This window comes from Dipodomys spectabilis, unplaced genomic scaffold, assembly GCF_019054845.1.
Source record: "Dipodomys spectabilis isolate Male_0828 unplaced genomic scaffold, ASM1905484v1 ptg000019l, whole genome shotgun sequence".
Lineage (NCBI taxonomy): Eukaryota > Metazoa > Chordata > Mammalia > Rodentia > Heteromyidae > Dipodomys > Dipodomys spectabilis.
Genome location: NW_024870696.1, coordinates 23,387,000 through 23,413,562, shown reverse-complemented (window position 1 = coordinate 23,413,562; position 26,563 = coordinate 23,387,000). Strand labels below are relative to the sequence as shown.

The following is a 26,563-nucleotide window of genomic DNA, read 5'->3' as shown; positions in this document are numbered from 1 at the left end:
TGATAGGAAATGTACTCATTACCTTGCTCATGTAACTGTAACCCCTCTGTACAGTATTTTTACAATAAAAAAGTATTAAAAAATTTATATGGAGACCCCTGTTATTATTTAGAAAATGAAATCCACAACACCGGGTAGCCATTTGTAAGATAGAGATGGGAAAGAGTCAAGTTCTTAGGAACTCCAGGTTCTTGGCTTGGGGCAACTGTAAGGTTGTACTGAAAGGGAAAATAAACAAACACAAGAGCAGGAACAGTTTGGAGAAAGAACTATATATCAAGGTTAGGTATGTTGTGGCAACAAGCTAACTGACATTCCTGACTCTAGCTTCTTCTCCCCGAGAAGGTTACTACTAAACTTGTGTAAAGTGCTTTTCTATTTAGGACTATCTACCACCAACCTATTTCTTAGAACATGAATTCTGAACTACTTGGTTTTCAAGATCCTCACCACATTCCAACTAGACGGGATTTTTTTTGCTGTCTTGGAGGATGTTCCTAAATATTCACTGCCCACTCTGCTGGTGGTCCTGCTACCTTCCTCAGTGCTCCACCAGCATTTCATTCCCACAGACTTGTGGTCCTGATCATCCAGTTGCTGGGGGAACAACTTCGTGTGTGTGTGTGTGTGTGTGTGTGTGTGTATGTGCGCGCGCGCGCGTGCACATACTCACACACCAATACTGGGGCTTGAATAAGGACCCAGGTACTGCCCCTTAGCTTTTCCCCTCAAGGTTGGCACTCTTACCACGTGAGCCATAGCTCTACTTCTGGCTTTTTGGCAGAGTTAAGAAGTCTTGGGGAGCTGGGAAGGTGGCTCAGTGGTAGAGCGCTTGCCTTGCATGCATGAGGCCCTGGGTTCGATTCCTCAGCACCACATAAGCAAAAAGAAAAAAGCCGGAAGTGGCGCTGTGGCTCAAGTGGTAGAGGGCTTGCCTTGAGCTGAAGAGCTGAGGGACAGCGCCCAGGCCCAGAGTTCAGGCCCACTACCGGAACCCAAAAAAAAGTCTTGGGACTTTCCTGCGTGGGCTGGCTTTGAACCACAATCCTCGGATCTTAGCCTCCTGAAAGGCTGGAATGATAGGTGTGAGCCATCAATGCCTGGCCCAGGGATGATTTTTTTTTTCCCTGCCCTCGGCTATCAGACGTTTACAATAAAAGACACTTCAACCATCATGCTCTACCCTCAAGACCTGTATTCACCGTCCATGTTACTAAGAGTGTCTTACACCTTACTGTGCGGGGTTCTGCTCGTTAACTGATCGTCCCAGGAGGACGGGGTCTCACACGCTACAAGGGAAAGGCCCCCAGGACGGAAGCCGTGGCGCTTTCCGGCCGGGCTGTGAGAGGGTCTGCGGTGTTTCGGCAGCCGTGCCTTCTCTGCAGCGGAGGGCTTCCCAATTCAAGAGCTAGGCGTACTCCCCGCGGCCCCCCGGCCCTCGGGCCCTGCGGTACACCGTCCGCCCCCCAGCACACGGGAGGCTGGGCCACCGTGCGCCCCGCACCACCGGGGCCGTCCGAGCCCTGCGCCTCCACTCCGCGGCCCGGGCTGGGCGCGGGGCCGGGGTCGGGGTCGGGCGGGCCGCGCGCACGCGCGCCGGGCCTCCGAGCCCCGGATGCGGCGGCCGGCGCCGCGCCGCTCACCTTCGAGGATGGACACGACGATGAGGAGCTGGTCGGACTTGGAGACCATGGTCGCGGCGGGCGGGCGGAGGCGGGGTAGAGAGGCCGCGGGTGAGCGGCGGGAGGCCCCGGGGCGCCCGCCCGCCGCAGCCCCCGCCGCGCGGCGCCGCTCCGGGCCCGCGGCGCGCCCCGGCCTCCCCCGGCCCGCGCCCGGCCCGTGACGGGACGCGGAAGCCGCTCCGCGACCCGGCCCCGCGGCCCTCGGAAGCGAGTCCGCCGCCTCAGGACCTGCTGCCGCCGGCTGGGCCGCTTTTCAAACGCCCCGGCAGCCGCCGCCGCCGCGCCACGCTTCCGCCTAGCAACCGGGGCGGCGGGCCCAGAGCCCGGAGGAGGCTGGAGGAAGAAGAGCCATAGAGTCCAGGGCCGGCGGGGATAGAACGCCCGCGGCCCGCGTCACCGCCGCCCTCGGACGTTGGGTTCCCGAGCCCCGAGGGAGGGAGCAGCTCGCCGTCCCCACAGCGCCCCCTGCCGGCCGGCCGGGGGAGGCCGGCGGGGGGGGGGGGGAGGAGACGTGCGCAGGCGCGCCGCTGCCGTAAAGCGTCCCCGCGGCTGTCGTAGACGTGGTCCACGGGTTGGGGCGTGCCGTCGTGTCCGCGGTGTGCACCCGGCGGAAGCTCGTTATCCGGGTCAGCGTGCTTTCAGACGGCCAGCCGCAGAGCGGGGCCGGGGTGTGCGCCCGCGACTCCCCACGCTGCCCTGTCTGGGTTTGGGGGAGACGGTGAGGGGGCGCTGACGTCAAGGCCCCGGGAGCCCCGACGGCTGCGGAGGCCCCCTGACCGCGCCCGCCGGCTCCGGCCCTGTTAAACCCGACGCCGTCTGGAGAACGCACTTAACGCCTCCCAGGCCTCCTTCCGTGTTCCCGCTCCGGTTTTCTCCCCTCTTGGTGCCCTACAGACGAGGAGGGGGCAGGCGGGGGCCGGGCGGGGGGAGGAGGAGGGCGGGGAAGGGGGGAGGGAGGGAGGGCTTGGGATGGGCCCTGATCACGTCTGAAATGCTCGCTGGGCCTTTGGCCCACGCCACACCCTTCGGGAAGCGCCGGGGCGCATCGCCAAGCCGCATCCGGTGGAAGATGTCAGACCTAGTGAACTAGGTAAGATGGCGGGGTCAGCCTCCCGTCGTCCGCAGTTAGACCCGAGACCGGTGGACGTCGGCGATGCGGCGTACGGAATAAAATCCCTGACAGCACACCCATTCATCCCTTTGGATCAGTGCCCCGAAAAAGATTTTTTAAGCCGGGCGCCAGTGGCTCACGCCTGCCATCCTAGCTACAGCTCAAATGAGCATCCAAACAAGTTCCGAATTACAATACATTTGAGTGTCTTTTATCTACTGTAATATTGTATTTATTACTTTTTTCCCTTGAAAGTCTTTGTGTATGGGGTGTATGTGACTGTAGTGAGTCTTGAACTCAGGACCCGGCCACCATACCTCAGCTTTTTTGGTTATGGCCTGTGCTCCACCATTTGAGCCACACCTCTACTTCCAACTTTTTGCTTGCTAATTGGAGATAAGTGTCTTGCAGAGTTTCCTGCCCAGGTTGGTTTTGAAATGTTGTGTAGCTTGAAAGCAGTAAGTGGATAAAAAATAAACCATTTCATATTTACATAACACAAGTTCAGATTATTGCATAAACTAGTTAATACATATTGATCTTTCCAGAAACACTGGCATTTTTAACTACCTGTTAGCAGTTGAGAAAATGAAGTTGGGTAACTTGAGCAATTTGATAACCATCAGGGCTCAGGCATTCCAAGGGTTAACTTTAGGCTACCCCTTTATTCTCAATCTGGAGACACAAATGCCCCAACAACATGGTGCTAGACCAGGAAAACAGAGGTAGAAATACAGTTCATCATATTGAGGAGCAACAGTATCAATCAATGGCAAGAAATTAAAACATTGTTTTTACACAAAACAAATATGGACATGTGGTATGATAGCCTTTGCATTGTTTCTAAAGATAAAATATAAGTCTTTAAGGAAAATAGTTTTGGATTACATCTTCAGCCTTCACCCGACACAAAATCTGTCCATGGATATGGATCCCTCTCCCCTATTTTCCAGCATCTACAAAAACTGACCTCCATCTCACCACCTATATTCATGTATGTATGCATGTGAACATGCTATTACTGAGGCTTCTACTTGGCCTGGGCACTGTCCTTTAGGTTTTTCACTCAAGGCTAGCACTCTACCACGAACCACAGCACCACTTCCAGCTTTTTTGGTGGTTAATTGGAGATAAGAGTCTTGTGTACTTTCCTGCCTGGGTAGCCTTTGAACCACAATCCTCAGATAGCCTTCTGAATAGCTAGGATTATAGATGTGAGCCACGGCACCGAGCTATCACCAATATTCTTGAGCCAGATTCGCATTAAAAAATAATTGAGTAGCACTTAATGGGGAAAAGTATCTTGTCTAAGAGGAAGCAGTAGCCTACTTCCACTTAACTACTCCATGGGGTTGGAGGAAATTAAAGTAATTGCCCTCAATATATATTTCCATCACATATCAATATAGTGAATGAAGTTCTTAGGAAGGTCTGCTTGGATATTACAGTTTTTCCACATGTACTTGATTGGCTGCTTCCTGAGAGGTCTTCATGATTGTTGAATGTGATAAGTGTTAGTTTATTCTATAAATGTTAAATTCTATAAATGAGGCAAACTAATGAGCTAGACCTGCAAAACTTACACTAGTGCCCTTGGATACAATGAGATGTAGTTGATAAACAAATTCTCTAAAAGTATCTGTTTTTCAGCCTCCTCTAGTAAGGTGTTCTTCTGCAGTATTACATTATGTTCACATATTGGTATTGCCAGGCACCAGTGGCTCACAGCTGTAATCCTAGTTACTCAGGCAGCTGAGATCTGAGGGACATGGTTCAAAGCCATCCCAGGGAAGGAAGGTCTAAGAGGCTCTAATCTCCAATTAACTACCAAAAAGAAAAATGGAGCTGTGACTCAAGTAGAGAGCTAGCCTGGAGTACAAAAGCTCAGAGACAGTGCTCAGGTCTTGAGTACAAGCCCCAGGATGAGCACAAAAGCAAAAATAGATGTGGGTATCATAGGTCGGTCTTCCATGCAGGCAATATTAACAAATCAGATTCTGTTATTTCTGTTAAGGAATATGAACACACCAAAATGACCTCTATTCAACAAGGCAAACTTGAAACAATGTTTTATTACTTGTTATTTCCCTGCTGGAAATTTTAGCACTGTTTAGATACCATGAGTCCCAACTCTTCATTGAAGTTAACAGCTTATGTTGTTAGCACAATTGCCAGTAAAACACAATCTATTAAAATTAAGTCCCACGAGATAGGACTCTCATTTCTTATCCCCAAGGTCTAGGAAAGCATCTGGCCTACAATAATCATTCAATACATTTGTTGAATAAATGAAAAAATGATATATTTTAGCTTATAAATGGACTCTAGACCTAACTTGACATGATATATATTTGAGTAGTATTCTCTATTGTATAGTAAATTTATCAAAATTGTAAATGTGTCTTAGAATATTCAAGCTACAATGTTTTGGTATCATTTTTCTGTATTTGAATACTAGTTTCTACTTTTTGATAAACTTTTTGCACTTCAATTCTTTGAATGTAGAAACCAGAAATTTCAAGGGCTGTCTCCTATTTCTTAGCTAAACCAATATAGACTCAGGCTCCATGGGGTTCCCAAGGGTTTCTTCAAATTTCAAAGACCAAAACCCAGATAGCTGTCAATCTTGAAAAATTTACCTCTGAACTTCCACAAGGGAGTTGAACAAATTTATCAAATATCAATTTGAAGTAGTGGTCACTGGTGACTTTTTCTTTCTTAAAGTAAGCATTTATGTTTTACGAAAGCAGAGCAGATTTTCCAAGGCTTGAGATCACTTTCACTTAAAAAAAAAAAGTATTGAATAGTTCTAATAAATGCATCTCAACAGTCCCAGTTATCATCCTATCCAAACAGTCAGCTTAGCACTTCTAAGACTAGAGCTTAGGGGACACTCATTTTACATGAGTAGTCAGGTTTCTTGTTTGCCTTTTCCCTTGAAGTGTTCTGCTTAGATCAATTAGTTTTCTACTTGCTCAACCAGGTTCTCATGAGTATTGGTCCCTAATGCTATCAATTTGATATGAAAAGGTAGAATTTCATAGCTGGTTGTTACATTCATTAACTTCAAATCCATTTAAATCAAGAATACTCCAAAACCTAATATGACAGATTGTTTCACACAATTTTCCTCTTTTTAATCTACCATTAAAGAAATCAACTATGATTATTTTCCTAGGTAATATATCCATGTATGTTTTTCAGTCAAAATTTCACTCACTGATGTTTCTGTTCACAAGTTCTCCCTAGAACAAAGTCTCATTGGATTAAAATATTTTACATTTTTTGGAAGTAAAGTCTAGTGATCATTCATATTAGTTCTTTAGACCTTATCAGATCCTGACTTCGAATCTGAATCTCAACCACAAGCCATTAAATAGAAGAAAACAGCAATCATAGAAATGGTGAGACAAAGGACAAAGGGTGAACCAATGCAACAGTGATCCTCACAAGAACCTATATTGGAAATGAACTTTACAGCTTGGGGAGAACAGAGTGGGAAAGGAAGGAAAGCAGGAGAAAACCAGAGAAAGGGTAACAATGTTCAAGAACTGCACTCATTTCCTTACGTACGTAAGTGTAACCCCTTGGTATAGCACCTTTCCAATTAAATTTCTTTAAAAAAAAAAAACATGGCATTAATTTAATGCATTTTTCAACAAATTTAAGAGCTTTCTCTTTTGGTATAAGTATTTTCTTACTTTCTTGTATCAACAAAACAAATCAATTTCGTGCTAAATGATCAATAGTCAGCTAGTTTAACTACTTTATTTCCCCTGTGGCCACATGCTGTTGTAGTATGTAAGTGTATAAATCCAGCAAATTAAATATAAGTAAATAATGGAAGATGGACACCGAGGTGCCTATGGTTCCAAGTATGCAAAATAAATATTGCTGAGTTTAATGGAGAGAAAGTAGAAACTACAAATAAGCATGGCTGAAGGGCAGGAGGCTGTCGATCAAAATGTTCCACAATTATTTTGGTACCAAAGTAACAATAAATAAAAACATGGGCTTTCAATACAGCCACATGTCCTCTAGAAATTAATAACATGATTACATGTCTCTCAGCACCTGCCTTGTACCCTACTAGACACACAAGCTATAAAACAATTCCATTGAAGAGGAACAATTTCACACCTTAAGAAAAGAACTCAACTCTATATTTTCTTATTTCTATGCTTCTACTTTTATGGTTTTAGTGCTATTTTTTTTTTGGGGGGGGGGGAGGTCCGGTCATGGGGCCTGAACTCTGGGCCTGGGCGCTGTCCCTCAGCTCTTCAGCTCAAGGCTAGCGCTCTACCACTTGAGCCACAGCGCCACTTTCGGCTTTTTTCTTTTTGCTTATGTGGTGCTGAGGAATCGAACTCAGGGCCTCAGGCATGCAAGGCAAGCGCTCTACCACTGAGCTACCTTCCCAGCCCTTTTAGTGCTATTTTTAAGTATTGCAATACATTTAAAGAACTGAATGATTCCGTTTTAATAAAACGCAAGGATTATTTTCTAGTTGTACTATACAGTTACTGAACTCTGTAGTTCTTCAGATTGATGATGGTGCTCCATAAATTATTCACAGATAAAGGTATTTTAATCATTTCTTATCAGCATTGATATTTTAAGATTCGATCTCAAGGACACTTCAGGTAAAATATAGTTTAAGCATAAATCCTATTATTGAGATTTACTTTAAGATCATTGACATTTTGGATTGCTAAAAGCTTTAAATCTCTCATAACCTACCCATATTATTATGTTGTATTTAATGGAAACTTTTAGAATTAATATTTAACATGGAATTTTAAAGCAATTAACTTAAATCAATACTTATAGACTAATGCAATTTCACTTTTCGTCTTTCCAACTTGTATGAAATTGGGTTCACACAAAACGCATGGAGTAATAGGATGGTAAATCTGTACTTTGAAGAATACTTCACTATTAGACATATTGTGGCAGCAGACTGATAGCTGGAAGAAAAAAAAAAAGGAAAAAGTTACCACAACCGATTTAGAGAATAGCGAAGTGTATGGCCCTGGTTATTGTGGAGACGCCTCTCTGGGGCCCTCCGCTCTGAGTTGCTTGGTTCTTGGGTCACCTTGCTCAGTGGGGTGGGGAAGGAGCAAGCCTGGTTTCATGCCCGCACGCAGTGACTGCTAGAGGAGAACATGTCTCTTCTAGGAGCCCACTGCCTCCCCCTTCCCCTTCTGTTTATTTCTGAGCTAAACCTGTAGCCAGGAGAGTGCCCATGGCGACTTCCAGAGGCCCAGTCCCTACGCCAGCCATTAAGGCAGGGGTTGAGAAAACCATTTAACTACCAGGCATAGCTTAGAACAGGAGGTGGTCACCATTCCCTCAAGTGAATGGGTGGTGGAGTCAGGACCACGTGATATACGATGAGGAGAGAGAAGGAAGACTTGTCAGCATCAACAACGTCTAAGCAGAAAAATGACGCTTTTTTTTTTTTTTTAACGTAGGGTGTGGGCTGAAAATAGTCACCTAAATATTCAGCAAAAGACCAAGAAGTAGAGAGTAGTTAGGTCTCAGAAGTCTCTGGTGGTTTTTATTCCATTGAAATTCCCTTTCCTTGTTTGGATTTGTACCTGTATGAGGCTCAGTCTCTTCCTACAGAAAATTGGTGACTCTTAGATGCCTTGTTGGATCTTTCAGGGATTGAAAAGGTTGACAGCCAGGCACCAGTGGCTCATACCTGTAAGTTAGCTACTCAGGAGGCTCAGATCGGAGAGGATCCTGGTTCAAAGCCAGCCCAGATAGAAAAATCCATTAGACTTTTATCTCCAATGAACCGCCCCAAAACCAAAGCTAGAGCTGTAGAATCCTGAGTGGGAGAACACAAGCCTTGAGTGAAAAGATAAGTGACGATGTCCAGGTCTTGCGCTTCAGCCCCAGTATCAGAACATAACACACATACACACACTGAAAAGCAGTGTCAGAAGAAGTAAGTGGCTACAAAGGAATACGATGATGTGTCTGGTGGCTGAAATTTCATCCTAGCATCAGCCTCTTTCTATTTAATGATTAGGCTTTCACAAATCCCATGATAAAAGCTATTGTTTTGTAATCCCTTTACCACCACACTAACTAAGGGAAACAACAAGCCAGATGTGTTATGCTGACCCAGGCCACACCTCAGATGGTTTCCTTAGTAAGGAATGATGCAGGGCTGAAGCACTGCTTTGTTTTTCTCAGCAGAAAAGAATAGAAACTTCTCAAAAATCCCCTACTAAAATGGGCTCCATTCTTGGTGATAGAAGCTACATTTTGGAAATATCTGAACAGGATATATTTTTTAAGTACGTTTTTCAAGTTTAAAGTACAAATTCCATGAAGAAAATTAAGAATGTATAAAAAAAAAGTCTAAAGACAATAACACCTACAAGGGCTGACATTGATTAAGGTTCATTGTACTCACAAACTGACATGTCAAACTGATAATGATAATTTCTTAAAAAAGAATAAAAATCAATAAACCCTTAGTCTCCACCTAAAGAATATTATGGCATAGTTTTCCAATTATATATGAATGAACATATATGTGTATAATGCTTTAAAAAATTAGTGCTTTTTCCAGAAATTCTGTTTTATAAATTTCTTTCCTTATTAAAATTACCATGAACATTTCCCCATCTACTAAAGCCTTTGTGCAGGTATACAAACAGTTTATTTAAGCAAACTTGAGAGTTTGGTCTTTCAGATAAATCATAAACTAGCCAACACACACAGAATCCTAAACTTTAATTGTGCTACTTGAGTTCTGAAATTGGATTAAAGTAAATCCTATATGGAAGAAAGAAAAGAAACACAAGTAAAACAAATGTGATGAAGGAATAAAAATGGGAAAAAAATCTGAACCAAATGGGATTTCCTGAGTTGAAAGTATAACTTTCTTTATATGTATGTTCACTAAACTCTTGTTAACTGCTGTATTACTATTGAAAACTCAGTTAGTACTAGGATTGACACTGATCTAAAAGTGGAAGGATCCAGAGTGTGAACCCCTGCCCCATGGGTTGACGTTTTATTTTAAATATTTGATGGGATAACTTTCAGGAGAATTAAAGTCAAAGGCAGTTCTGCCCTGTTCATTGAAGAAGTCAGCTCACCTGGGAAGATGATCCCTAAAAACAAATGATGGTAAGACATTGAGTGTGATGTCTTGGGGAGTAACTAGAAGTGCCTTTCCCTTAAGAGTGGACGGCTTGTCAGTAAGATCAGTATGTCTAGATAGAGCAATGGTTTTGGTTTTTGTTCTGGTACTGGGTCTTGAACTTGGGGCCTGGGTTCTGTTCCTTCGCTTTTTCACTTAGGGCTAGCACTCTACCACCTGAGCCATAGTGTTTGGTTGGAGATAAATGTCTTGCAGCCTTCCCTGAAACCTCCCCTTCCTCTCCCCCCCCCTACCCCCCCCCCCCCGCCCGCCAAGCTGGCTTTGAACTACAATCCCTACATCTCAGCTTCCTGAGTAGCTAGGATTACAAGTGTGAACCACTAGCACCTGGCTAAGCAACATTTCTAACATTTCAGATTCCCCCATAAATTACCCTATCTGCCTATCACCTGTGCTATCATTAATATTGTCCTTTAGAACCAATTCAGTTTTTATAACATAAATTCTTTATATTGAGCTTTAAAACATACTGTTATTTCAATTGGAAAACAGCATCACTCAGTCCGAACAGATGTAAAACAAAACTTTACAAATTCATGAAAAAAAATATGCAACAAGAAAAGAATTAGTTAAGGCTAATGAATACTGCTTGCCCAAGGCTCTTGAGCCCGAGGCCTGTTTACAACAAGAAAAAAATTAAAAGATTGAGAGGCTAAAGAGGAATTAACAGGTGTTAAAAGCATTACTGACAAACACAGCCTGTCTGTCCAAGGACTTCCTTCTAAGAGCTGCAAGGAAATTAAATCACTTTCACTATGTGATTCAGTGTTATTTATATCACCTAACATCCTGTCTAGCGGTGCACACCTCTCTCCAGCAAACACTGGACTAAAAGGAGCTGCCTTGTGTAGAAACAGAGGCCCTAGGCCAGCCTTAAGACCTGTTCAGGTTTGGGGGAGTTGCCTCTGCTGTACAGCTGAACTGATCTGTTGGTCAGGGTAGGTTCTTTATTTTATGAATTCTCCTGTTATGAAGAGTCAGCCAGTCAAAGACAGCTCCTACTGATAATCCTAGCTACTCAGAAGGCTGAGATCTGAGTAGCAAGGTGGGCAGAATAGTCTGTGAGACTCTTTTCTCCAGTTAACCAGCAAAAAGCCAGAATTGGAGATACAAGTCAGCCTTGAACAAAAAGACAAGCAAGAGTGTGAGGCCTAAATTCAAGAGGCCTTTGAAATACCAGTACTTGCTGGTACAAAAACTCAGTCTTGTCTGAGTTCTTAGTATTGATAGGGCTTAGAGGACAAGGGAAATTCACATTCAAGCTCCAGTACCAACCCCATAGCCCAGCAGCATTTGTTTTCTTAAACAATGAATAGGAACTAAAGTGAAGCTACAATAAAATCTCAGCCTCAGACCTATTCACTAGCTTTGTGACCTTGGGAAGTTACCTTCCTAAGCCTCAGTTTTCTCCTCTACAAAATGTATTTAATAATAACTACTTCAAAGTATGGGGAGTCAGGAAGTTAGCATAGCATCTACCACATTAAGTTTAAGGTCACTGTTACTGGTTCTAAGAAAAATGGAAAATGAAATCTGTTTGTTTAATGGACAGCAGGTGGGCAAAAGTAGATTGTATAAGTCATTGGTTCTCTTACTATTTTTCTTTCCCTTTTATTAAACATATAGATTGCTAATAATGTGATCCCTGTTTATTTTTAATAATGTGATCTCTCTTAGGAATCAAACATAAAATATTGTATTTCTATTATGTGTGTGTGTGTGTGTGTGTGTGTGTGTGTGTGTGTACATGTGCACACGTGTTCTCATACTGAGGCTTGAACTCAAGGCTGTAAACTCTCAATTGACTGATTTCACTCAAGGCTGACACTACCACTTGAGCCATAGCTCAACTTCCAGCTTTTTGCTGGTTAATTGGAGAGTCTCATAGAATTTTCTGCATGAGCCACAGGTCTCTGCTGAAATCTCTTCTGAGAATAGAACATGAACTGTTTTGATCATTTTTCCCCCTAGCTGCATGCATGTTTTGTCCATCAGCAGAGTAATTTGCTGGTACTCTTAAAGATTCTTGAAGTGTAAGAAATACATTGTGACTCTCTTGTACCTTCAAGGCAGTTAGAAAAGAATTTAATAAAAATATGAGCCCATAGCCAGGTATCAGCTTCACATCCGCTATCCTAGCTACTCAGAAGACTAACGTCTGGAGAATCATAGTTTAAAGCCAGCCCAGGTAGAAAAGTCTACAAGACTAAATTTCTCAAAATAGCAAGAAGCTGGGGTGGAACTATGGCTTAAGTGGTAGAGCACCAAGTGAGCAAGGAAGCTGAACAAAAGACTTGAGTCCTTGAATTCAAATCCCAATACCAAAAATGTTTTTTAAGTAAGTGATGAAAATAATATAAATGGCCACCAGGCAAGTAAGAATATGCTCAATGTTTACAGAAATATGAAAAGACACAAAACTGATGCCTAATTTTTCAACTATAAGTATTTTGATGATGTGTTTAGCTATCAAATACCCAGGGTTGGTGGATTAGTAAGCTGGTTAGAAAATATAAACACCTGTAACATTGGTAGGAATATAAAGTGATACAAAACTTTTGCAAGACAACTTGGAAACAACCTCCAAAAAACAACATAAGCTTTAATTTAGTTATACAATAGTGCTATTAATTGATCTCAGAGATAATAAAAATAAATACTTGAGAATTTTATAGATTATGGAATTCGTATATCAAAGTAAGAAATCAGAATAACCCAGTTGTTATTCAGTGTTAACTTACCAAGTATGGTAAAACATTGACTATTATGCCAAATTATTATTGAGGTCTGACAGAGAAGCATATATAAAACATGACATACATTTGAAAGAGCAGACTATAGTAAAATGTAGATAGCATTACCTTAATTCTATTAATCTCTATGTTGAAAGATGCCTGGAAGTATGGTACGCAAAATCTTTATAGTGGGTGAAATTTAGGGTAGTTTTTAAAAAACATATCGTATTTTTCTAATTGCTTGAAATTATTACAATGAGCATGTTTTTTGCTTTTACCATTAAGACAAGAAATAGTTGATCTGCCTTAATTTGAATTAAAATACCTTTTTATTAATGAGAAAAATAAAATTTTTTAAGAACTGGAAAACACCTCGGTTCTTCCCACTCTGTAGAGTGGGAAGTGTGTGTTATAATTGTGCAGTATTTTTAGTAAATCTTTGGGAGTCTTTGTGTTTTCAGCTCAAAGAGTAACCAGTTAAACAGGTGTGCCAGGCTGGTAAACCATCTGTTTCTCTGCATGGAGATTGTTTTAAAGAGGATGAAAAAGGATTAAAATCTAGCCTCGCTGACTGAAAGGCTAGAAGAAGAAAATTAATACCTTTCCTTGCATCCAGAATTACCTTCTGGTGTTCTTTTCAGCAGACATACTTAGAACCTGCCAACAATTTTTCATAGTTTGGGGAATACATGCTTTGCCTCAGTTTTAATGTATACTTGCTGAAAGGGCCCTGATGAATAGCTGAAGGTACAGAGGAAATAGCTGTGAACATTAAGTTCTCCTTAGAAACAGCTGCTTACTTTGAGTGAAGCATTTTGTTGCCTGGGCTGACTTCAAACCAGGATCCTCAGATCTCAGCCTTGTGAGTGGCTAAGATTACAGGCGTGAGCTTCTAGTGCCTGGCTAGGAATTCAATTACACACACACACACACACACACACACACACACACACACACACACGCAATCAAGTTTTTGTGAGCTGCATGTGAATTTCCCTTGTCCTCTAAGCTCTATCAATACTAAGAACTCAGACAAGACCGAGTTTTTGTATCAGCAAGTACTGGTACTTCAAAGGCTTGTTGTGATTGGCAGTCAGACGTGTATACCCTTTCTCTCTCCTCTCCCTAGAAAGCATGATCTTTTTCATTATTTACCAAACTTTCAGAGAAGAGCCTATGATATTTCCACAGTGATTACCAAAGTCAGTCATTACCAATGTCAGGAACTACGAAAATTCTGAGATTTTTGTTCACTCACAGCTTACGCTACCATAGCTTCAAGGATGCTGGGCAGAGAGTTGGACTCCTGGACTAGAGATGGAGGGCAGCAATAGCAGTAGCCAGCATGCCAGAATTTTGGGGCTGGTTCCCAGCTTCACTAACGTCCATAGAACAACACAGACAGCTGTAACACACTGGTATTGTATAAGAGGGAAAGAACCCGAGCTCACTCACAGAGCCAGACTATGTGATAGTGGGCAAAGGTTACTATGTTTGTTACACTGAGTATAAAGCATGCCCACCTATTGTTACAGAAGCCCTTACTGTATTTTCTAGGACTGCCCTTCATACTAAACAACAGTACTTTCTCTATTTTTTCACATCTATGTGTGCATGCATGCGTGTGTGTGTGTGTGTGTGTGTGAGAGAGAGAGAGAGAGAGAGAGAGAGAGAGAGAATATGGTAGTACTGTTGCTTGAACTCAGGGCCTAGGCACTGTCTCTTGAGTTTTTTACTCAAGGCTGGCACTCTACCACTTGATTCTACCACTTGAGTCACACCTCCTTTCTGGCTTTTTGCTGGTTAATTGGAGATGAGAGTCTCACAGACTTGCCTTCCCAAGCTGGTTTTGAACCATGACCCTTAGATCTCAGGCTACTGGGTAGCTAGGATTCTAGGCATGAGCTCCTCAATCTCTTTACAAATATCCTTGAGACAGTGCAGACCACAGAGCAGTCACAATATGTGTAGCAATCGGAAAGGCTCATAAAAAGTGTTTCCCCAGCAAATGCTGTAAATTGAAAGAGTTCAGCATCTTAAAAACATTAACTAATAGATTAATGGGTTGTCATCTGGAGATCTTGATTTTCCTCAAACCTATTCATATAAGTAAGAGCTAGATAACAAACTATTGCTCACAAACTATTCTCCAGCCTAGTCTACTTTGGGGGTAAAGATAGGTTTATTTGATATGTGTAGGGGGTGGGAGGATTTCAATACATGCCATTTCAATTACTAATTCTTTCTCTTGATAACTTGTTTCTATTATGACAAAATTTCAGAATGACTATTTGGTTTCTGTTCTTCCATTCCTTAGGATTGTTAGAAATACCTAATTTTATCTCAGCAAACCAACCTACTACTCCAGACTTACACCTGAATCTTGGGAATTTTAAAAGGTTAGTAAAATGTTACATGGTTTCACTATTCTAGGGTGGCTACAGTTTTCTTTTCCCTTCTGCTTTCTATGCCTTTGTTTATGTCATATCGCAAAAAAACTTCTGGTCCTTCCTTGATAACTTGTACCAGACATAATGCCGCCTATCAGAGATCTGAGACTATAACAGAAGAGAGAATCTCTGTTGTCTGTTTATGCTAATCAGAACATTGTGTTGCTCTATCTTTTTCAATGAGATAAAGAAATGATAGCTCTATCTTTAATTTTTTAAAGGATTCGGTGTTTTACAGAGACAAAAAAGGGGTTGTCTTTATAAAATATAGCAGATAACCTTGAAAAAATTCCACATCCCATCTGGTTAACCTCTAAAGGAAAATTACCATAATCATTTCTAATTTTTGCAACTGTAATTGTCCGTGGCAGATTCATTGGATGTGGATATTAGATTTGCAGGGAATAGAGCACTCTTAACATCAAGTCTTTTACCTTTGTATTATAAGCAGGCTGCTCACTCTAAGGCTAAGAATAAAACCAGTTTTAGCTTCTTCAGAAGCTCGTTATTTTGAAGCCAGTGTTTGGTGTGATCACTAGAACAAATTGTGGCTCATGGCCAGCTTTGCTTCTTTTCACGTGAGCTTCAGCATTTGAATAGGAGGTTCCCAGAACCTTAGAGTGGAGATTATTTATGTATGTATTTTGGGGTTCCAGTCTGGGGGCTTGAACTCAAGGCTTGGGTGCTGTCCCTGAGTTTTTTTGCTCAAGGCTTGCACTCTACCACTTGGGCCACAGCTCCACTTCTAATTTTTGCTGGTTAATTGGAGATAAGAGTCTCATGGCCTTTCTTCCCTGGGCTAGCTTAGAACCTCGATCTTCAGATTTCAGCCTCCTGAGTAGCTAGGATGACAGATGTGCACCACTGGCACCCAACTTTAGGAATCATCTAATGGAGATACATTAAGGATTTTCTAGTTCCAATGCTCTTAGATCCTACCATAATAAGAAAAACAATATAACAACAATAGCAGCAAAATATCCTAACACAACATTTTCTGTGAAGTTTTGTTTTTGCTTCCATTGTGATACTATCTTAGAATCTGTTCAAAAGACCCTGACCCTGCTTTATGCTAGTGATGAACTAGTAATGATTGGGGGCCACCCAGGGCCTGGGAGCTGTCCCTTAGCCTTTTCTGCTCAAAAAATTGGTGCTCTACCACTTGAGCCACAGCTCTTCTTCTAGCCTTTTGATGATTAATTGGAGATAAGAGTCTTATGAACTTTTCTGCCCAGGCTGACTTTGAACAGCAATCCTCAGATCTTGCATGCTGATTAGCTAGGATAATAAGTCTGACCCTCCACCCCCAGCATGGGGTCTGCCTTGATTAGCAGAGATGACACAAGTTAATTGGCCACAGGATCAGGATTAGAGCCCCCACCTCCCACCACTCAGACCTAGTCTTCATTAACTTGCCTCGGTGGCACTGAGCAGAGATTTCATTGTCCCGAAGTGATTTAAGACCCATATCTGAATTCTGGATGTGACTTCATTTGGTAAGTGACTTAGCCTCAGGCATAAATTAAACAGTTTCATTAATGCTTGAAGGTTGTGAGGATGACAAAAAAAATTATATTTTAACTAAAAGGGACTCTAGTAACCTAAATAAATTTATGTACGTCTAAACATATTAAACAAGAGCTCAGAAGATTGGATACAGTAATTAAGCCAGAAATCCAATTTTTCTTTCTTTTAGAATTTTTTAAGAACTAACATTTTTTTTAACTTAGTGAAAATTCTATCCGTTTTTCCACCTCGTCACCTTGGTGACTATTAATGAATCACTGACTGGTTGCTTTTGATTCCTCTATATCACATACTTTTTATTGAGTAACAGGAGCATAAGAACAAAGACAAACCCAATCCTTCCTTCTGGAGAATCATTCAAAATCTAGGAAAGAACAATCAAGTGCTGGTGTGTCATGCCTACGATCCTAGCTGCTTGGGAGGCTGAGATGGAGAGAATCACAGTTCAAGTTCACAAGATGCCCTCTTGCCCCACAGCTGGGTGCAGTGGTGCACACCTGTCAACCGTGGCGCTGTGGGACAAGGAGAAGTCAGTTGGAGATAAGAATCTTACAGTTTTCTGCCTTGGCTGGCTTTGAACACTGATCCTCAGGTCTCAGCCTCCTGGGTAGCTAGGAACACAGACAGGCATTAGCCACAGACACTTGGCCTGAGAAATGGATTCATCAAAGTCCAGCCAGAAGTTCCTCACAAGTACTTAAATCTTACCCTATCTCAGTCCAGAACTCATCAAGGCTAGATACAAATGAAGCCCTCACTTCCTCTTAGAGCAACTAGTGTTGAGTGTCCTCTCAATATCCAGTTTTAGGCTATGATACATTCCTGTACTATTTTCAGAATATGTATTCTCTAAATGTATTCTCTACATTCTTGTGTGATTAGGCAGAGGGAAAGCCTCGGGTATGCATAGCATTGTTAAACCATCCCAAGGGCACAAACTGCCTCAACAATTTACCATCAAAATGATGAATTTTCCATGATAGCAACTATGAGCAAAATTCTAATGTCCGTGCTCTATCAATTGAGGTGACCAATCAAGTTAATATTACCTAGAAGACTTTTTCTTTGAGATTCAGAATAACAAGAAGGATTTGGGTTCGTTTTCATTTTTGTTCTTGTTGTTCTGGTGCTGGTACTAGGGCTTGAACTTGTGGCTTGAATGCTGTCCCTTAGAGTTTTTGCTCAAGGCTGGCACTTTGACATTTGAGTCATGGCTTGACTTCTGGCTTTTTGGTGGTTCAGTGGAGATAAGAGTATGATGGAGGGCTGGGAAGGTGGCTCAGTGGTAGAGCGCTTGCCTTGCATGCATGAGGCCCTGGCTTCAATTCCTCAGCACCACATAAGAAAAAAGCCAGAAGTGGAGCTGTGGCTCAAGTGGAAGAGCGCTAGCCTTGAGCTGAAGAGCTGAGGGACAGCGCCCAGGCCCAGAGTTCAGGCCCCACGATCGGACCCCCCCCCCAAAAAAAAAGAGTATGATGGACTTTTATGCCGGGGCTGGCTTTGAACCTATAATCCTCAAGTAACTAGAATTAAAGACATGAAACTGACAGTGTCCAAATCAGAAAGGAAATTAATATGCAGAAGGTGGTGGCGTTGGAAGGCAGCGAGGAAATGATGCTTTGCTATTAGTGGAGCATGCCAACCATTTTTTCTACAGGGTATTCTGGGTGGATAATGTTTGTGTGCACAAGCATTTACATCTGCTATTACTACAGGATCCAAAGAAGTACAGTTGGTGGCAGGTTGTACACAACTATCTGAAGAGCTGCTATCAACCTCTCTCTAAAGTTCCCATCAATTTATCATAGGCTGGCAGTTGGGAATCCCTGTTCTACTGAGAAGTGTTGCCGCCTACTACCTTGGACAGCTCGAAGAGATTCCAGAGCTGAAGAAATGAGAAAAGACATAGAGACAGCGGAGACCAGGGGTTTTGGTGCTCACCGGCATCTGGACCCCAATTTCCCATAAGCAAGCTTATTTATTAGATTTAGTACCAGGAAGGTTACCATGGGGACATGCAGAAAACAAGACATCTGTGCTATTATTACAATCATGGAGACAAAACAGACTTTCTGTGAATAGCTGGCTCCCTTCTTGTTTGGGGAGCAAAGATTGCAATCCAGGCATGATTCAGACATGTATTCTATTCTATCTAGCTTTCAAGGTCCAGCCCTCAGCCCTTCCAACTCTAAGAAAGGAGGCGGCCTTCCAGGCTCTTAAAGCTCTCCAGAGCTGTCCCAACCTTTCCGTGGCTGGTTCTCAGCGTTCCCAGTACCATCGAGGCAGCATTCCAACCCCTCCAACCTTTTCCAGGTCACACAACTCAGCTTCAGAGTTCCCTACCGAGAGGCCTTTTGACAATAAACGTACTGCTAAGTTAATTGTGATTTCAGTTGGCTAAAATATCCTAAAGAATAGCTAATTCTGCTTGTAGCTCATCTAGTAGTATTTCTACTTTAGTGAGTTTTAGCTCTGAATCAACTCTAATAAAAAATGACAATGTTTTCTCAAGCATTAGTAATAACTTGGTCCTGGAGCTATCTCTGCATACCAACAGTAAACACTTTTAACTACCTTGAGCTGGGAATGTTGATAGAATGTTTTTCACATAAGGATTTCCAATAGTTTTTTTTTTTTTTTTTTAACCATCGCAGCTTTTAATATAACTAAGTGCCATTCAAGTATGTAAGAAAAGAGAGGGAGGGACTGGCCTGATGTGGAGCAATTAGAGAACTAGCAGCTTGCCAGAAACAATGCTGGAGAAAAACCTTAAGAGTGAAAACACCTAGCAGGCACCTGTGGCACATCCCTGTAATCCTAGCTACTCAGGGGGCTGAGAGGTGGGGATCATGGTTTCAAGTCAGCCTTGGCAGGAGAGTTCATAGGAGTTTTCTCTCCAATTAACCACCAAAAAAGCAGGAAGTAGAGGTGTAGCTCAAGTGGTAGAGTACCAGCCATGACCAAAAAAGCTAAGGGACAGCACTCAAGCCCTTAGTTCAAGACCCAATACCAGCATAACAAATAAATACATAAATAAATAGTGAAGACAATTTATCTTCTGGGTTGTGCTATGCACAGAGCAAGTTTTATAATTGGGAAAGGATTATTGTTCATGAGCAAAATTCAAAAACACTGCTAGCACCCATGAATTATCAGAATGTTCTCTTGCAAACACTGATGTTTCAAAACTAATCTGCATAGAAAAATCAAAATGATCATTTTACTAAACAGATCATAGGATATAGAAATGAGATGTTATTAAGTTTTAAAGGGACAAAATGCTAATAAAGACATGAACTCAGCTGCTATTGTTTGGATGTATTTTGTTTCCTCCCTTTTTTTTTTTTTTTTTTTTGAGCCTGGGGCTTGAACTCAGCCTGAGCACTGGTGCTGAGGGTTTTGATTTAGTTTTTGTTTGTTTGCTCAAGGCTAGTGCTCTACCCCTTGAGCCACAGCTCATCATCCAACTTTGTGGAGATTTGCTGGGTATAAGAGTCTCACAACCAGCCCCAGCTGGCTTCAAACCTAGATCTTCAGATCTCATCTTCCGGACTAGCTAGGATTTCAGGCCTGAGCCACCAGTGCCCAGCAGGTGTGTTTTATTTTTCAAGGATTCATTGGAAGCATGGTAGCATGGTAATGTAAGAAGGGGTAGAACTTTTAAGAGGTGCTGCCTTGTGTGAGATTACAACATTGACACCTCCCCTTTGCTGTAGCTTCTTGGCCTCATTCTGATCTCTCCTTCAGAAGCTACTTTGATTGTAGTGTAATCTTCCACGTGATATTGCTGAAAGGCCAGCTCACCAGAGGTGATACTACAGATGGACGTTCACCCTCCAAAACTATGAGCTAAACAAACCTTTTTTCTTTATAAATCCATAAACTCAGAGGCGGAGGAAGATGGCAGAGGTGCAGCTGGGCTCTAACTGAGCTGTCTCCAAGAAACCAGTTTTAGCGACCCAGTGAAAAGTCCGCGGCTAGAGAGACACACCAAGAGAACTGTAACAGTACAAAGGTTTTGCCCAGAAGGGAAAATTCGGGCAGCATGCATAAGAAGACTGATTTGAGCACAGGATGGCGGCCCCACAATGGAAAGGTACCAGAGACAGAGTGCACACGGCTTCTCACTCACTGTCAGCACGAGATGGATGACGAGGCGCAGAGAGCCACATCCTGCTGGCCGCAGATGGATGCCAAACACGGACAGTCCAAAAACCCAAGGGGAAACATGAATACCCTACAAAAGTCAACCTCACTCCTTCTCACACAACAGCTTCTGGAAGGTAGCCCTCCCCCCCACACCAGAGAAGAACATCTTTGATACTGACAGAGCCTGCCCGAGCAGCTAACAGATACCTTGGGCCATAGAAGCAATGACTGAAGTGCTATTTTTCAACAAGGCAAAGGAATCTGACCAGTGAGAGTCAGCTCCACCCAGGGGAAAGTTGCTTTGCCCAGGAAGCTTCTCCCAGGAAGGGTCAACTTTACCAGGGTAGGCACAGCTAGAGGCATTCCCTTCCCTACCTCCCTTTCGTCCCCCCTCCCAGCAAACAAAGACTTTCAGTCATATAGCAGCTATACCTGCAAAATACCTGTAAAATCTCGAAAAAAAAAAAAAGAACGGGCTGGGAAGTTGGCTCAGTGGTAGAGTGCTTGCTTTGCATGCATGAGGCCCTGGGTTCTATTCTTCAGCACCACATAAGCAGAAAAAGTTGGAAGTGGCGCTGTGGCTCAAGCGGTAGAACGCTAGCCTTGAGCTGAAGAGCTGAGGGACAGCACCCAGGCCCAGAGTTTGAGTCCAGGACTGGCAAAACAAACAAACAAACAAAAACCTGGGTAGGCTGGACAAATGGGATTGCATGAAGCTGCAGAGCTTCTGCAGGGCAAAGGACATAGCTAGCAAGATCAATAGAAAGCCCGCAGATTGGGAGATCTTCACTAGCTATACAACATACATAGGCTTCATATCAAAAATATACCTAGAGCTCAAAAAATTAACCACCCCCAATAACAAAACCTTAAAGAAACAACTACCTCATTAATAAGTGGACTAAAGAATTTTTTTAAAGTCTCCTCTGGAGAGGAAATAAGAATAGCCAATAGACACATGAAGAAATATTCAACATCTCTAGCCATAGAAGAAATGTAAATCAAAACTATATTGAGATTCCATCTCACCCCAGTTAGAATGGCAAGTATTGAGAAAACAAATAACAGATGCTGGCAAAGATGTGGCCAAAAGGGAACACGACTACACTGTTGGTGGGAGTGTAAACTTGTTCAACCATACTAGAAAGTAGTATGGAGCTTCCTCAAAAGACTATATATAGAGAGCTCCCCTGTGATCCAGCAATCCCACTCCTAGGCATTTACCCAAATGATCAGAAACAAGGCCACACTAAAGCTACCAGCACAACCATGTTCATTTCAGCATTATTTACCATCCTAAGATATAGAACCAACACAGATGCCCCTCAGTAGATGAATGGACCAGGAAAATGTGATACACACACACACACACACACACACACACACACACACACACAATGGAATTCTATGCTTCCATCAGAAAGAATGATATCACCCCATTCGTAAGGAAATGGAAAGACTTGGGGGGAAAATCATCTTAAGTGAAGTAAGCCAAACCCAAAGAAATCTAGGCTCGATGGTTGTCCCAATTTGTAATAGTCAGCCTATGTCTAGGATAGTTCTAGCAGAGGACCACAATAGCTCAATAGCTATGTACATATGACCATATAAAATGATGCTAATCAAAATGAACTCAAAGATATGTAAACGAGGTTTTTTGTTTTTTTTTAAAATTTTTTAAATGTACTGTGTGAAATTATTTCTTTTTTCCCTTCATTTTTTTCCTTTGTTTTACCCCGTTGTCACTATTTTTTATTGTAGTAACTTGTGTCTTGTTTATACATTTATCTGATTTGGGGAAGGGAAGGGGAATAACAAAATGGTGAGACAAAAGACAAAGGGTAAACCAATGCAACAGCAAACTCACAGGACACTCTGTTGGAAATGAACTTTACAATTTGGGGTGGGGGGGCAAGGAAAGTGGGAGAAAATGAGGGAGGGAATAACGATGTTCAATGAGAAATACACTCATTACCTTACTTACAAAACTGTAATCCATCTGTACAGCACCTTTACAATAAAATTAAATTAAAATATTTTTTAAAGTACATAATTCCTGGCATTTCATTTTAGTAGCAAAAAATACCCCCCAAAACCCTCAAACACATCAGTTACTTAGAGAAGAGAATGCTCCTGTTTGGTCATTCTTTCTCATTAGAAGCAAGAAGTCTATGAATACACAGAACAAAGGCAGCTGAAATGCAAGTTGTATCATCTAATTCCTATTGTTGGAACCACAGTAAATAAACCAACATTCACCACCTCCTGAAAATGACAGAACTGATCAACAGGCTGAAGCTGAACAAGTTTGATGTCACCCTGTAGGATACCACATGACATTTGAATATATGCAAAGGGGTGAAAGGTTATCAGTTTTCAGTCTTGTGCATCTAGAAGCAGACCTGCAGACTTCGTTGTGGTGCTATGAGGCTATCCATCACTGTCACATTCCTTCTGCATGTCCATTAAAGATGGAGGAGAAGGAGAGGAAAGGGGAAGTGAAAGGACAAACTATTAGCCATCGGAGGTTAGCTCAGATATTTGTATTTACCAGCTTCTACACTTGGATGGTTGATAGGTAGAATGGAAGAACCAGATGTCCAGCTTCATTTGGCACTTAGCATTTATCTCAGCGTGTCCCTCGTTCCAGCCACAGATGCTAAGAGAAGCTCCATTCAGAGCATTCCCTCCTGTAAGCATGTGCATGCTAAAGGCCATTTGCATACAAAGATGTTCCACCAAGGGAGTATCTCAAGGCCTAATAGACTTCACTTAACCATTTATATGCACCTGTCTAATTCCTGTGGTGACAAAGGCCAATCCTTTATCTAGTGATAACCTAGAGCATGGAATATACTGTGGAGGAGGCCCACGTGGAGAATAAACCTTCGACCTAGGACTCAGAAATAGTGATTTCTGTACCCTTTGTCTTGTATATAATTTTATCTGATCTGGAAAGGGAAGGGGAATCTCAGAAACAGTGGGGTCAAAGGGTGAACCAATGCAACAGTGATACTAGACACTATGTTGGAAATTAACTTTACAACTTAGGGAGAAGGGGAGTGGCAGGGGAGTGGGAGAAAATTAGGGAAAGGGTAACACTGTTCAAAAAGAAATGTAGTCCGGAGCAGGTGGCTTACACCTGTAATCCTAGCTACTCAGGAGGCTGAGATCTGAGGACTGGTTCAAAGCCAGCCTGGGCAGGAAAGTCTGTGAGACTCTTATCTCCAATAAACCACCAGAAAACCAGAAGTGGTGCTGTGGCTCAAGTGGTAGGGTGATAGCCTTGAGCTGAAGAGCTGAGGGACAGTGCCTAAGCCCAGAGTTCAAGCCCCATGACCAACAAAAGACAGAAAGAAAGACAGAAAGAAAGAAAGAAAGACAGAAAGAAAAAGAAAGAAAGGTACTCATTATCTTATGTAACTGTGACCCTTCTTTACATCACGTTGACAATAAAAAAATAATAAAAAGAAAAAAGAAATGTAATACACTTGTGTGTTTATTAATGAAGTAATTGGCTCAAGAGAAAAAGCATTTTCAGTCAGAAAACCAACTTGCTTGCTCAAACTTTAGTGCTAAATATTAAATGATCCTCAGTATTTTGTTTCAGGTTAAATAGTTTGATTACTCTTATTCCTTACACAGAAAACTTGCATTTCTAGAGACTTAAGCAGATCCTGGAACCTTAATTGGATTATTGTTTGAAAGAAAATTACAAAAGTATTTTGGAGATCATTGGAGAAGCTCAAAGAGCTAATTATGTTAGATGAATTAGTTAAATTTGTTAGGAACAATATTATTATGGTTTGAGATATAAATATTCTTATTTATGCTTATTTTGTATACATAATGTTCTTATTGTTGAGAATTGCTGCTAAAATGCTTAGCAAAGTGTGATGACTGTAACTTTAATTTTTTTGAAACAAAGTCTTAACTATATAATTCAGGCACCCACCTTCTTTCCCTCCTTCCTTCCTTCCTTCTTTCCTTCCTTCCTTCCTTTCCCTCCCTCCCTCCCTCCCTCCCTCCCTCCCTCCCTCCCTCCCTCCCTTCCTTCCTTCCTTCCTTCCTTCCTTTCCCTCCCTCCCTCCCTCCCTCCCTCCCTCCCTTCCTTCCTTCCTTCCTGCCTGCCTGCCTGCCTGCCTGCCTGCCTTTCTCTCTCTCTATCCTTGATTCTTCCTTCCTTTGTTCCTGTCTTCCTTCTTCCCTTTGTTCCTTTCTCCCTTTCTCCATCCCTTCTTCCCTCCCTTCCTTTTTCACTTTCTTTCTTTTTGTGCCAGTTCTTAGGCCTGGCCTCTTTTCTTGTTCAAGGCTAGCACTCTATTGCTTGAACCACAGCTCTACTTCTGGCTCTTTGTTGGTTAATTTGCTGCTCATGCTGGCTTTGAACCATGATCCTCAGATATCAGCCTCCTGAGTAACTAGAATTACAAGTATGAGATACTGGCTCCGGACTTATTCATTTATTTTGGTTTCTTTTCTTTGTTTTCTTTTATTGGGGGGGGGGTGCTTATTCAGATGGTTATTTCATTTTTAAAAAATATCTTTAAATAATTGTTCAAATGGTGTTTCAATTCAGCATGTCCCCACAGAGTTTAAATGAAATGGAGCAAATGAAAAATCTTACATCCCAACTATATACTTATGAACCCTATAGTGATTTGTTGAACTATTCACTACAAAGCCTTCTGGGTCTTCTGGTGTAGGAAAATTCTAATTGTAAGATACTTCATGCTTTGCTGTGTATCTTGTTACTGAGTGCTCCTGCCTTTCTCTTTTGCTCCCTTTTCTGTCTGTCATGGATTATTAATGATGGCTGGCTATGATTTATTAGCTGTCCTGGAGAGCATTTCTTAAGAGGATCACTGACATTAGCTAATTGCCAGGACCACAGCCCTGCTGTGGTCTCTGTCACACCATTTTCCACATTAACCCTTGCTGTGCTGCCTTGGCTTCATTCATCACTGATCTCTTTCTAAAGGCCGCATAAATATGATGCTGTCTACTACTGTCTATGATCGTCGTGCTTTCATTCAACATACTGAAGTCTGAAATTTGGCTTAAAGGAAGCTCAAATAAGTTGCAAAATGCCATGCATTTCTTCCTAAGTATTTCCTTTAAAGTTAAAAAGTTCAACTTGTTTACATAATGTACCAGGTACTAGGCAGAAGCAATGGATAATTCACTTTCATTTGAAAAACAAGGAATCACTCTGGTTTGTAGTTTGTACATTGCCTTTAGCATATTGATATCACAGGAACAATTCTACTCGGTATTCATACTCTTTTTGTGTCTAGCTGTGTGCCAAATTATTTCAAAGAACTTGAAAACTCTACAAGGCCCTACGCTGTAGTCCAAGTTTGAGTGTTGAGTACATTTGTTATGTTAGAAATGTAACGAATGTAATGAGTCTACATCCTCACATACACTGCACCATTCTGTTCTTGGCTTCTATGAGTTCACTGTGTGTGGGGGGGGGGGGCACGCATGCACACGTGTGCACACACACACTACTCCTAAGACTTGAACTCAGGACTGAGTGCTGTCCCTTTGTCACTCAAGGCTAGTGTTCTACCACTTGAGCCACAGTTCCATTGGGGGCTTTTGGGTGGTTAATTGGAGATAAGATCTTCAAGGACTTTCCTGCCCAGGCTAGCTTTGAATCACAATCCTTCAATCTCAGCTTTCTATATAGCTAAGATTATAGGTCTAGGCCACTGGCA

The 26,563-nt window shown here is 42.2% G+C and overlaps 1 protein-coding gene and 1 long non-coding RNA gene across 3 annotated transcripts in view; one reads left to right on the top strand and one right to left on the bottom strand.

Annotated features, from left to right (window-relative positions):
• Cep120 (centrosomal protein 120) overlaps positions 1-1,726 on the bottom strand; it is a 58,428-nt gene extending 56,702 nt beyond the window's left edge. Inside the window, exon 1 of one of the 2 annotated variants that reach the window (XM_042674392.1) lies at positions 1,644-1,726. In XM_042674392.1, coding sequence (XP_042530326.1) covers positions 1,644-1,692 — 49 coding nt within the window. In that variant the 5' untranslated portion in view covers positions 1,693-1,726. The remainder of the gene's footprint in view (positions 1-1,643) is intronic. The other variant, XM_042674393.1, reaches the window with a different exon arrangement.
• A 9,090-nt stretch (positions 1,727-10,816) lies between these two features.
• LOC122103851 lies at positions 10,817-19,327 on the top strand. The gene is made up of 3 exons (XR_006146841.1): positions 10,817-10,917; positions 15,032-15,113; positions 18,500-19,327. It is a non-coding gene; the product is annotated as an uncharacterized LOC122103851 (long non-coding RNA).
• Positions 19,328-26,563: the final 7,236 nt, after the last annotated feature.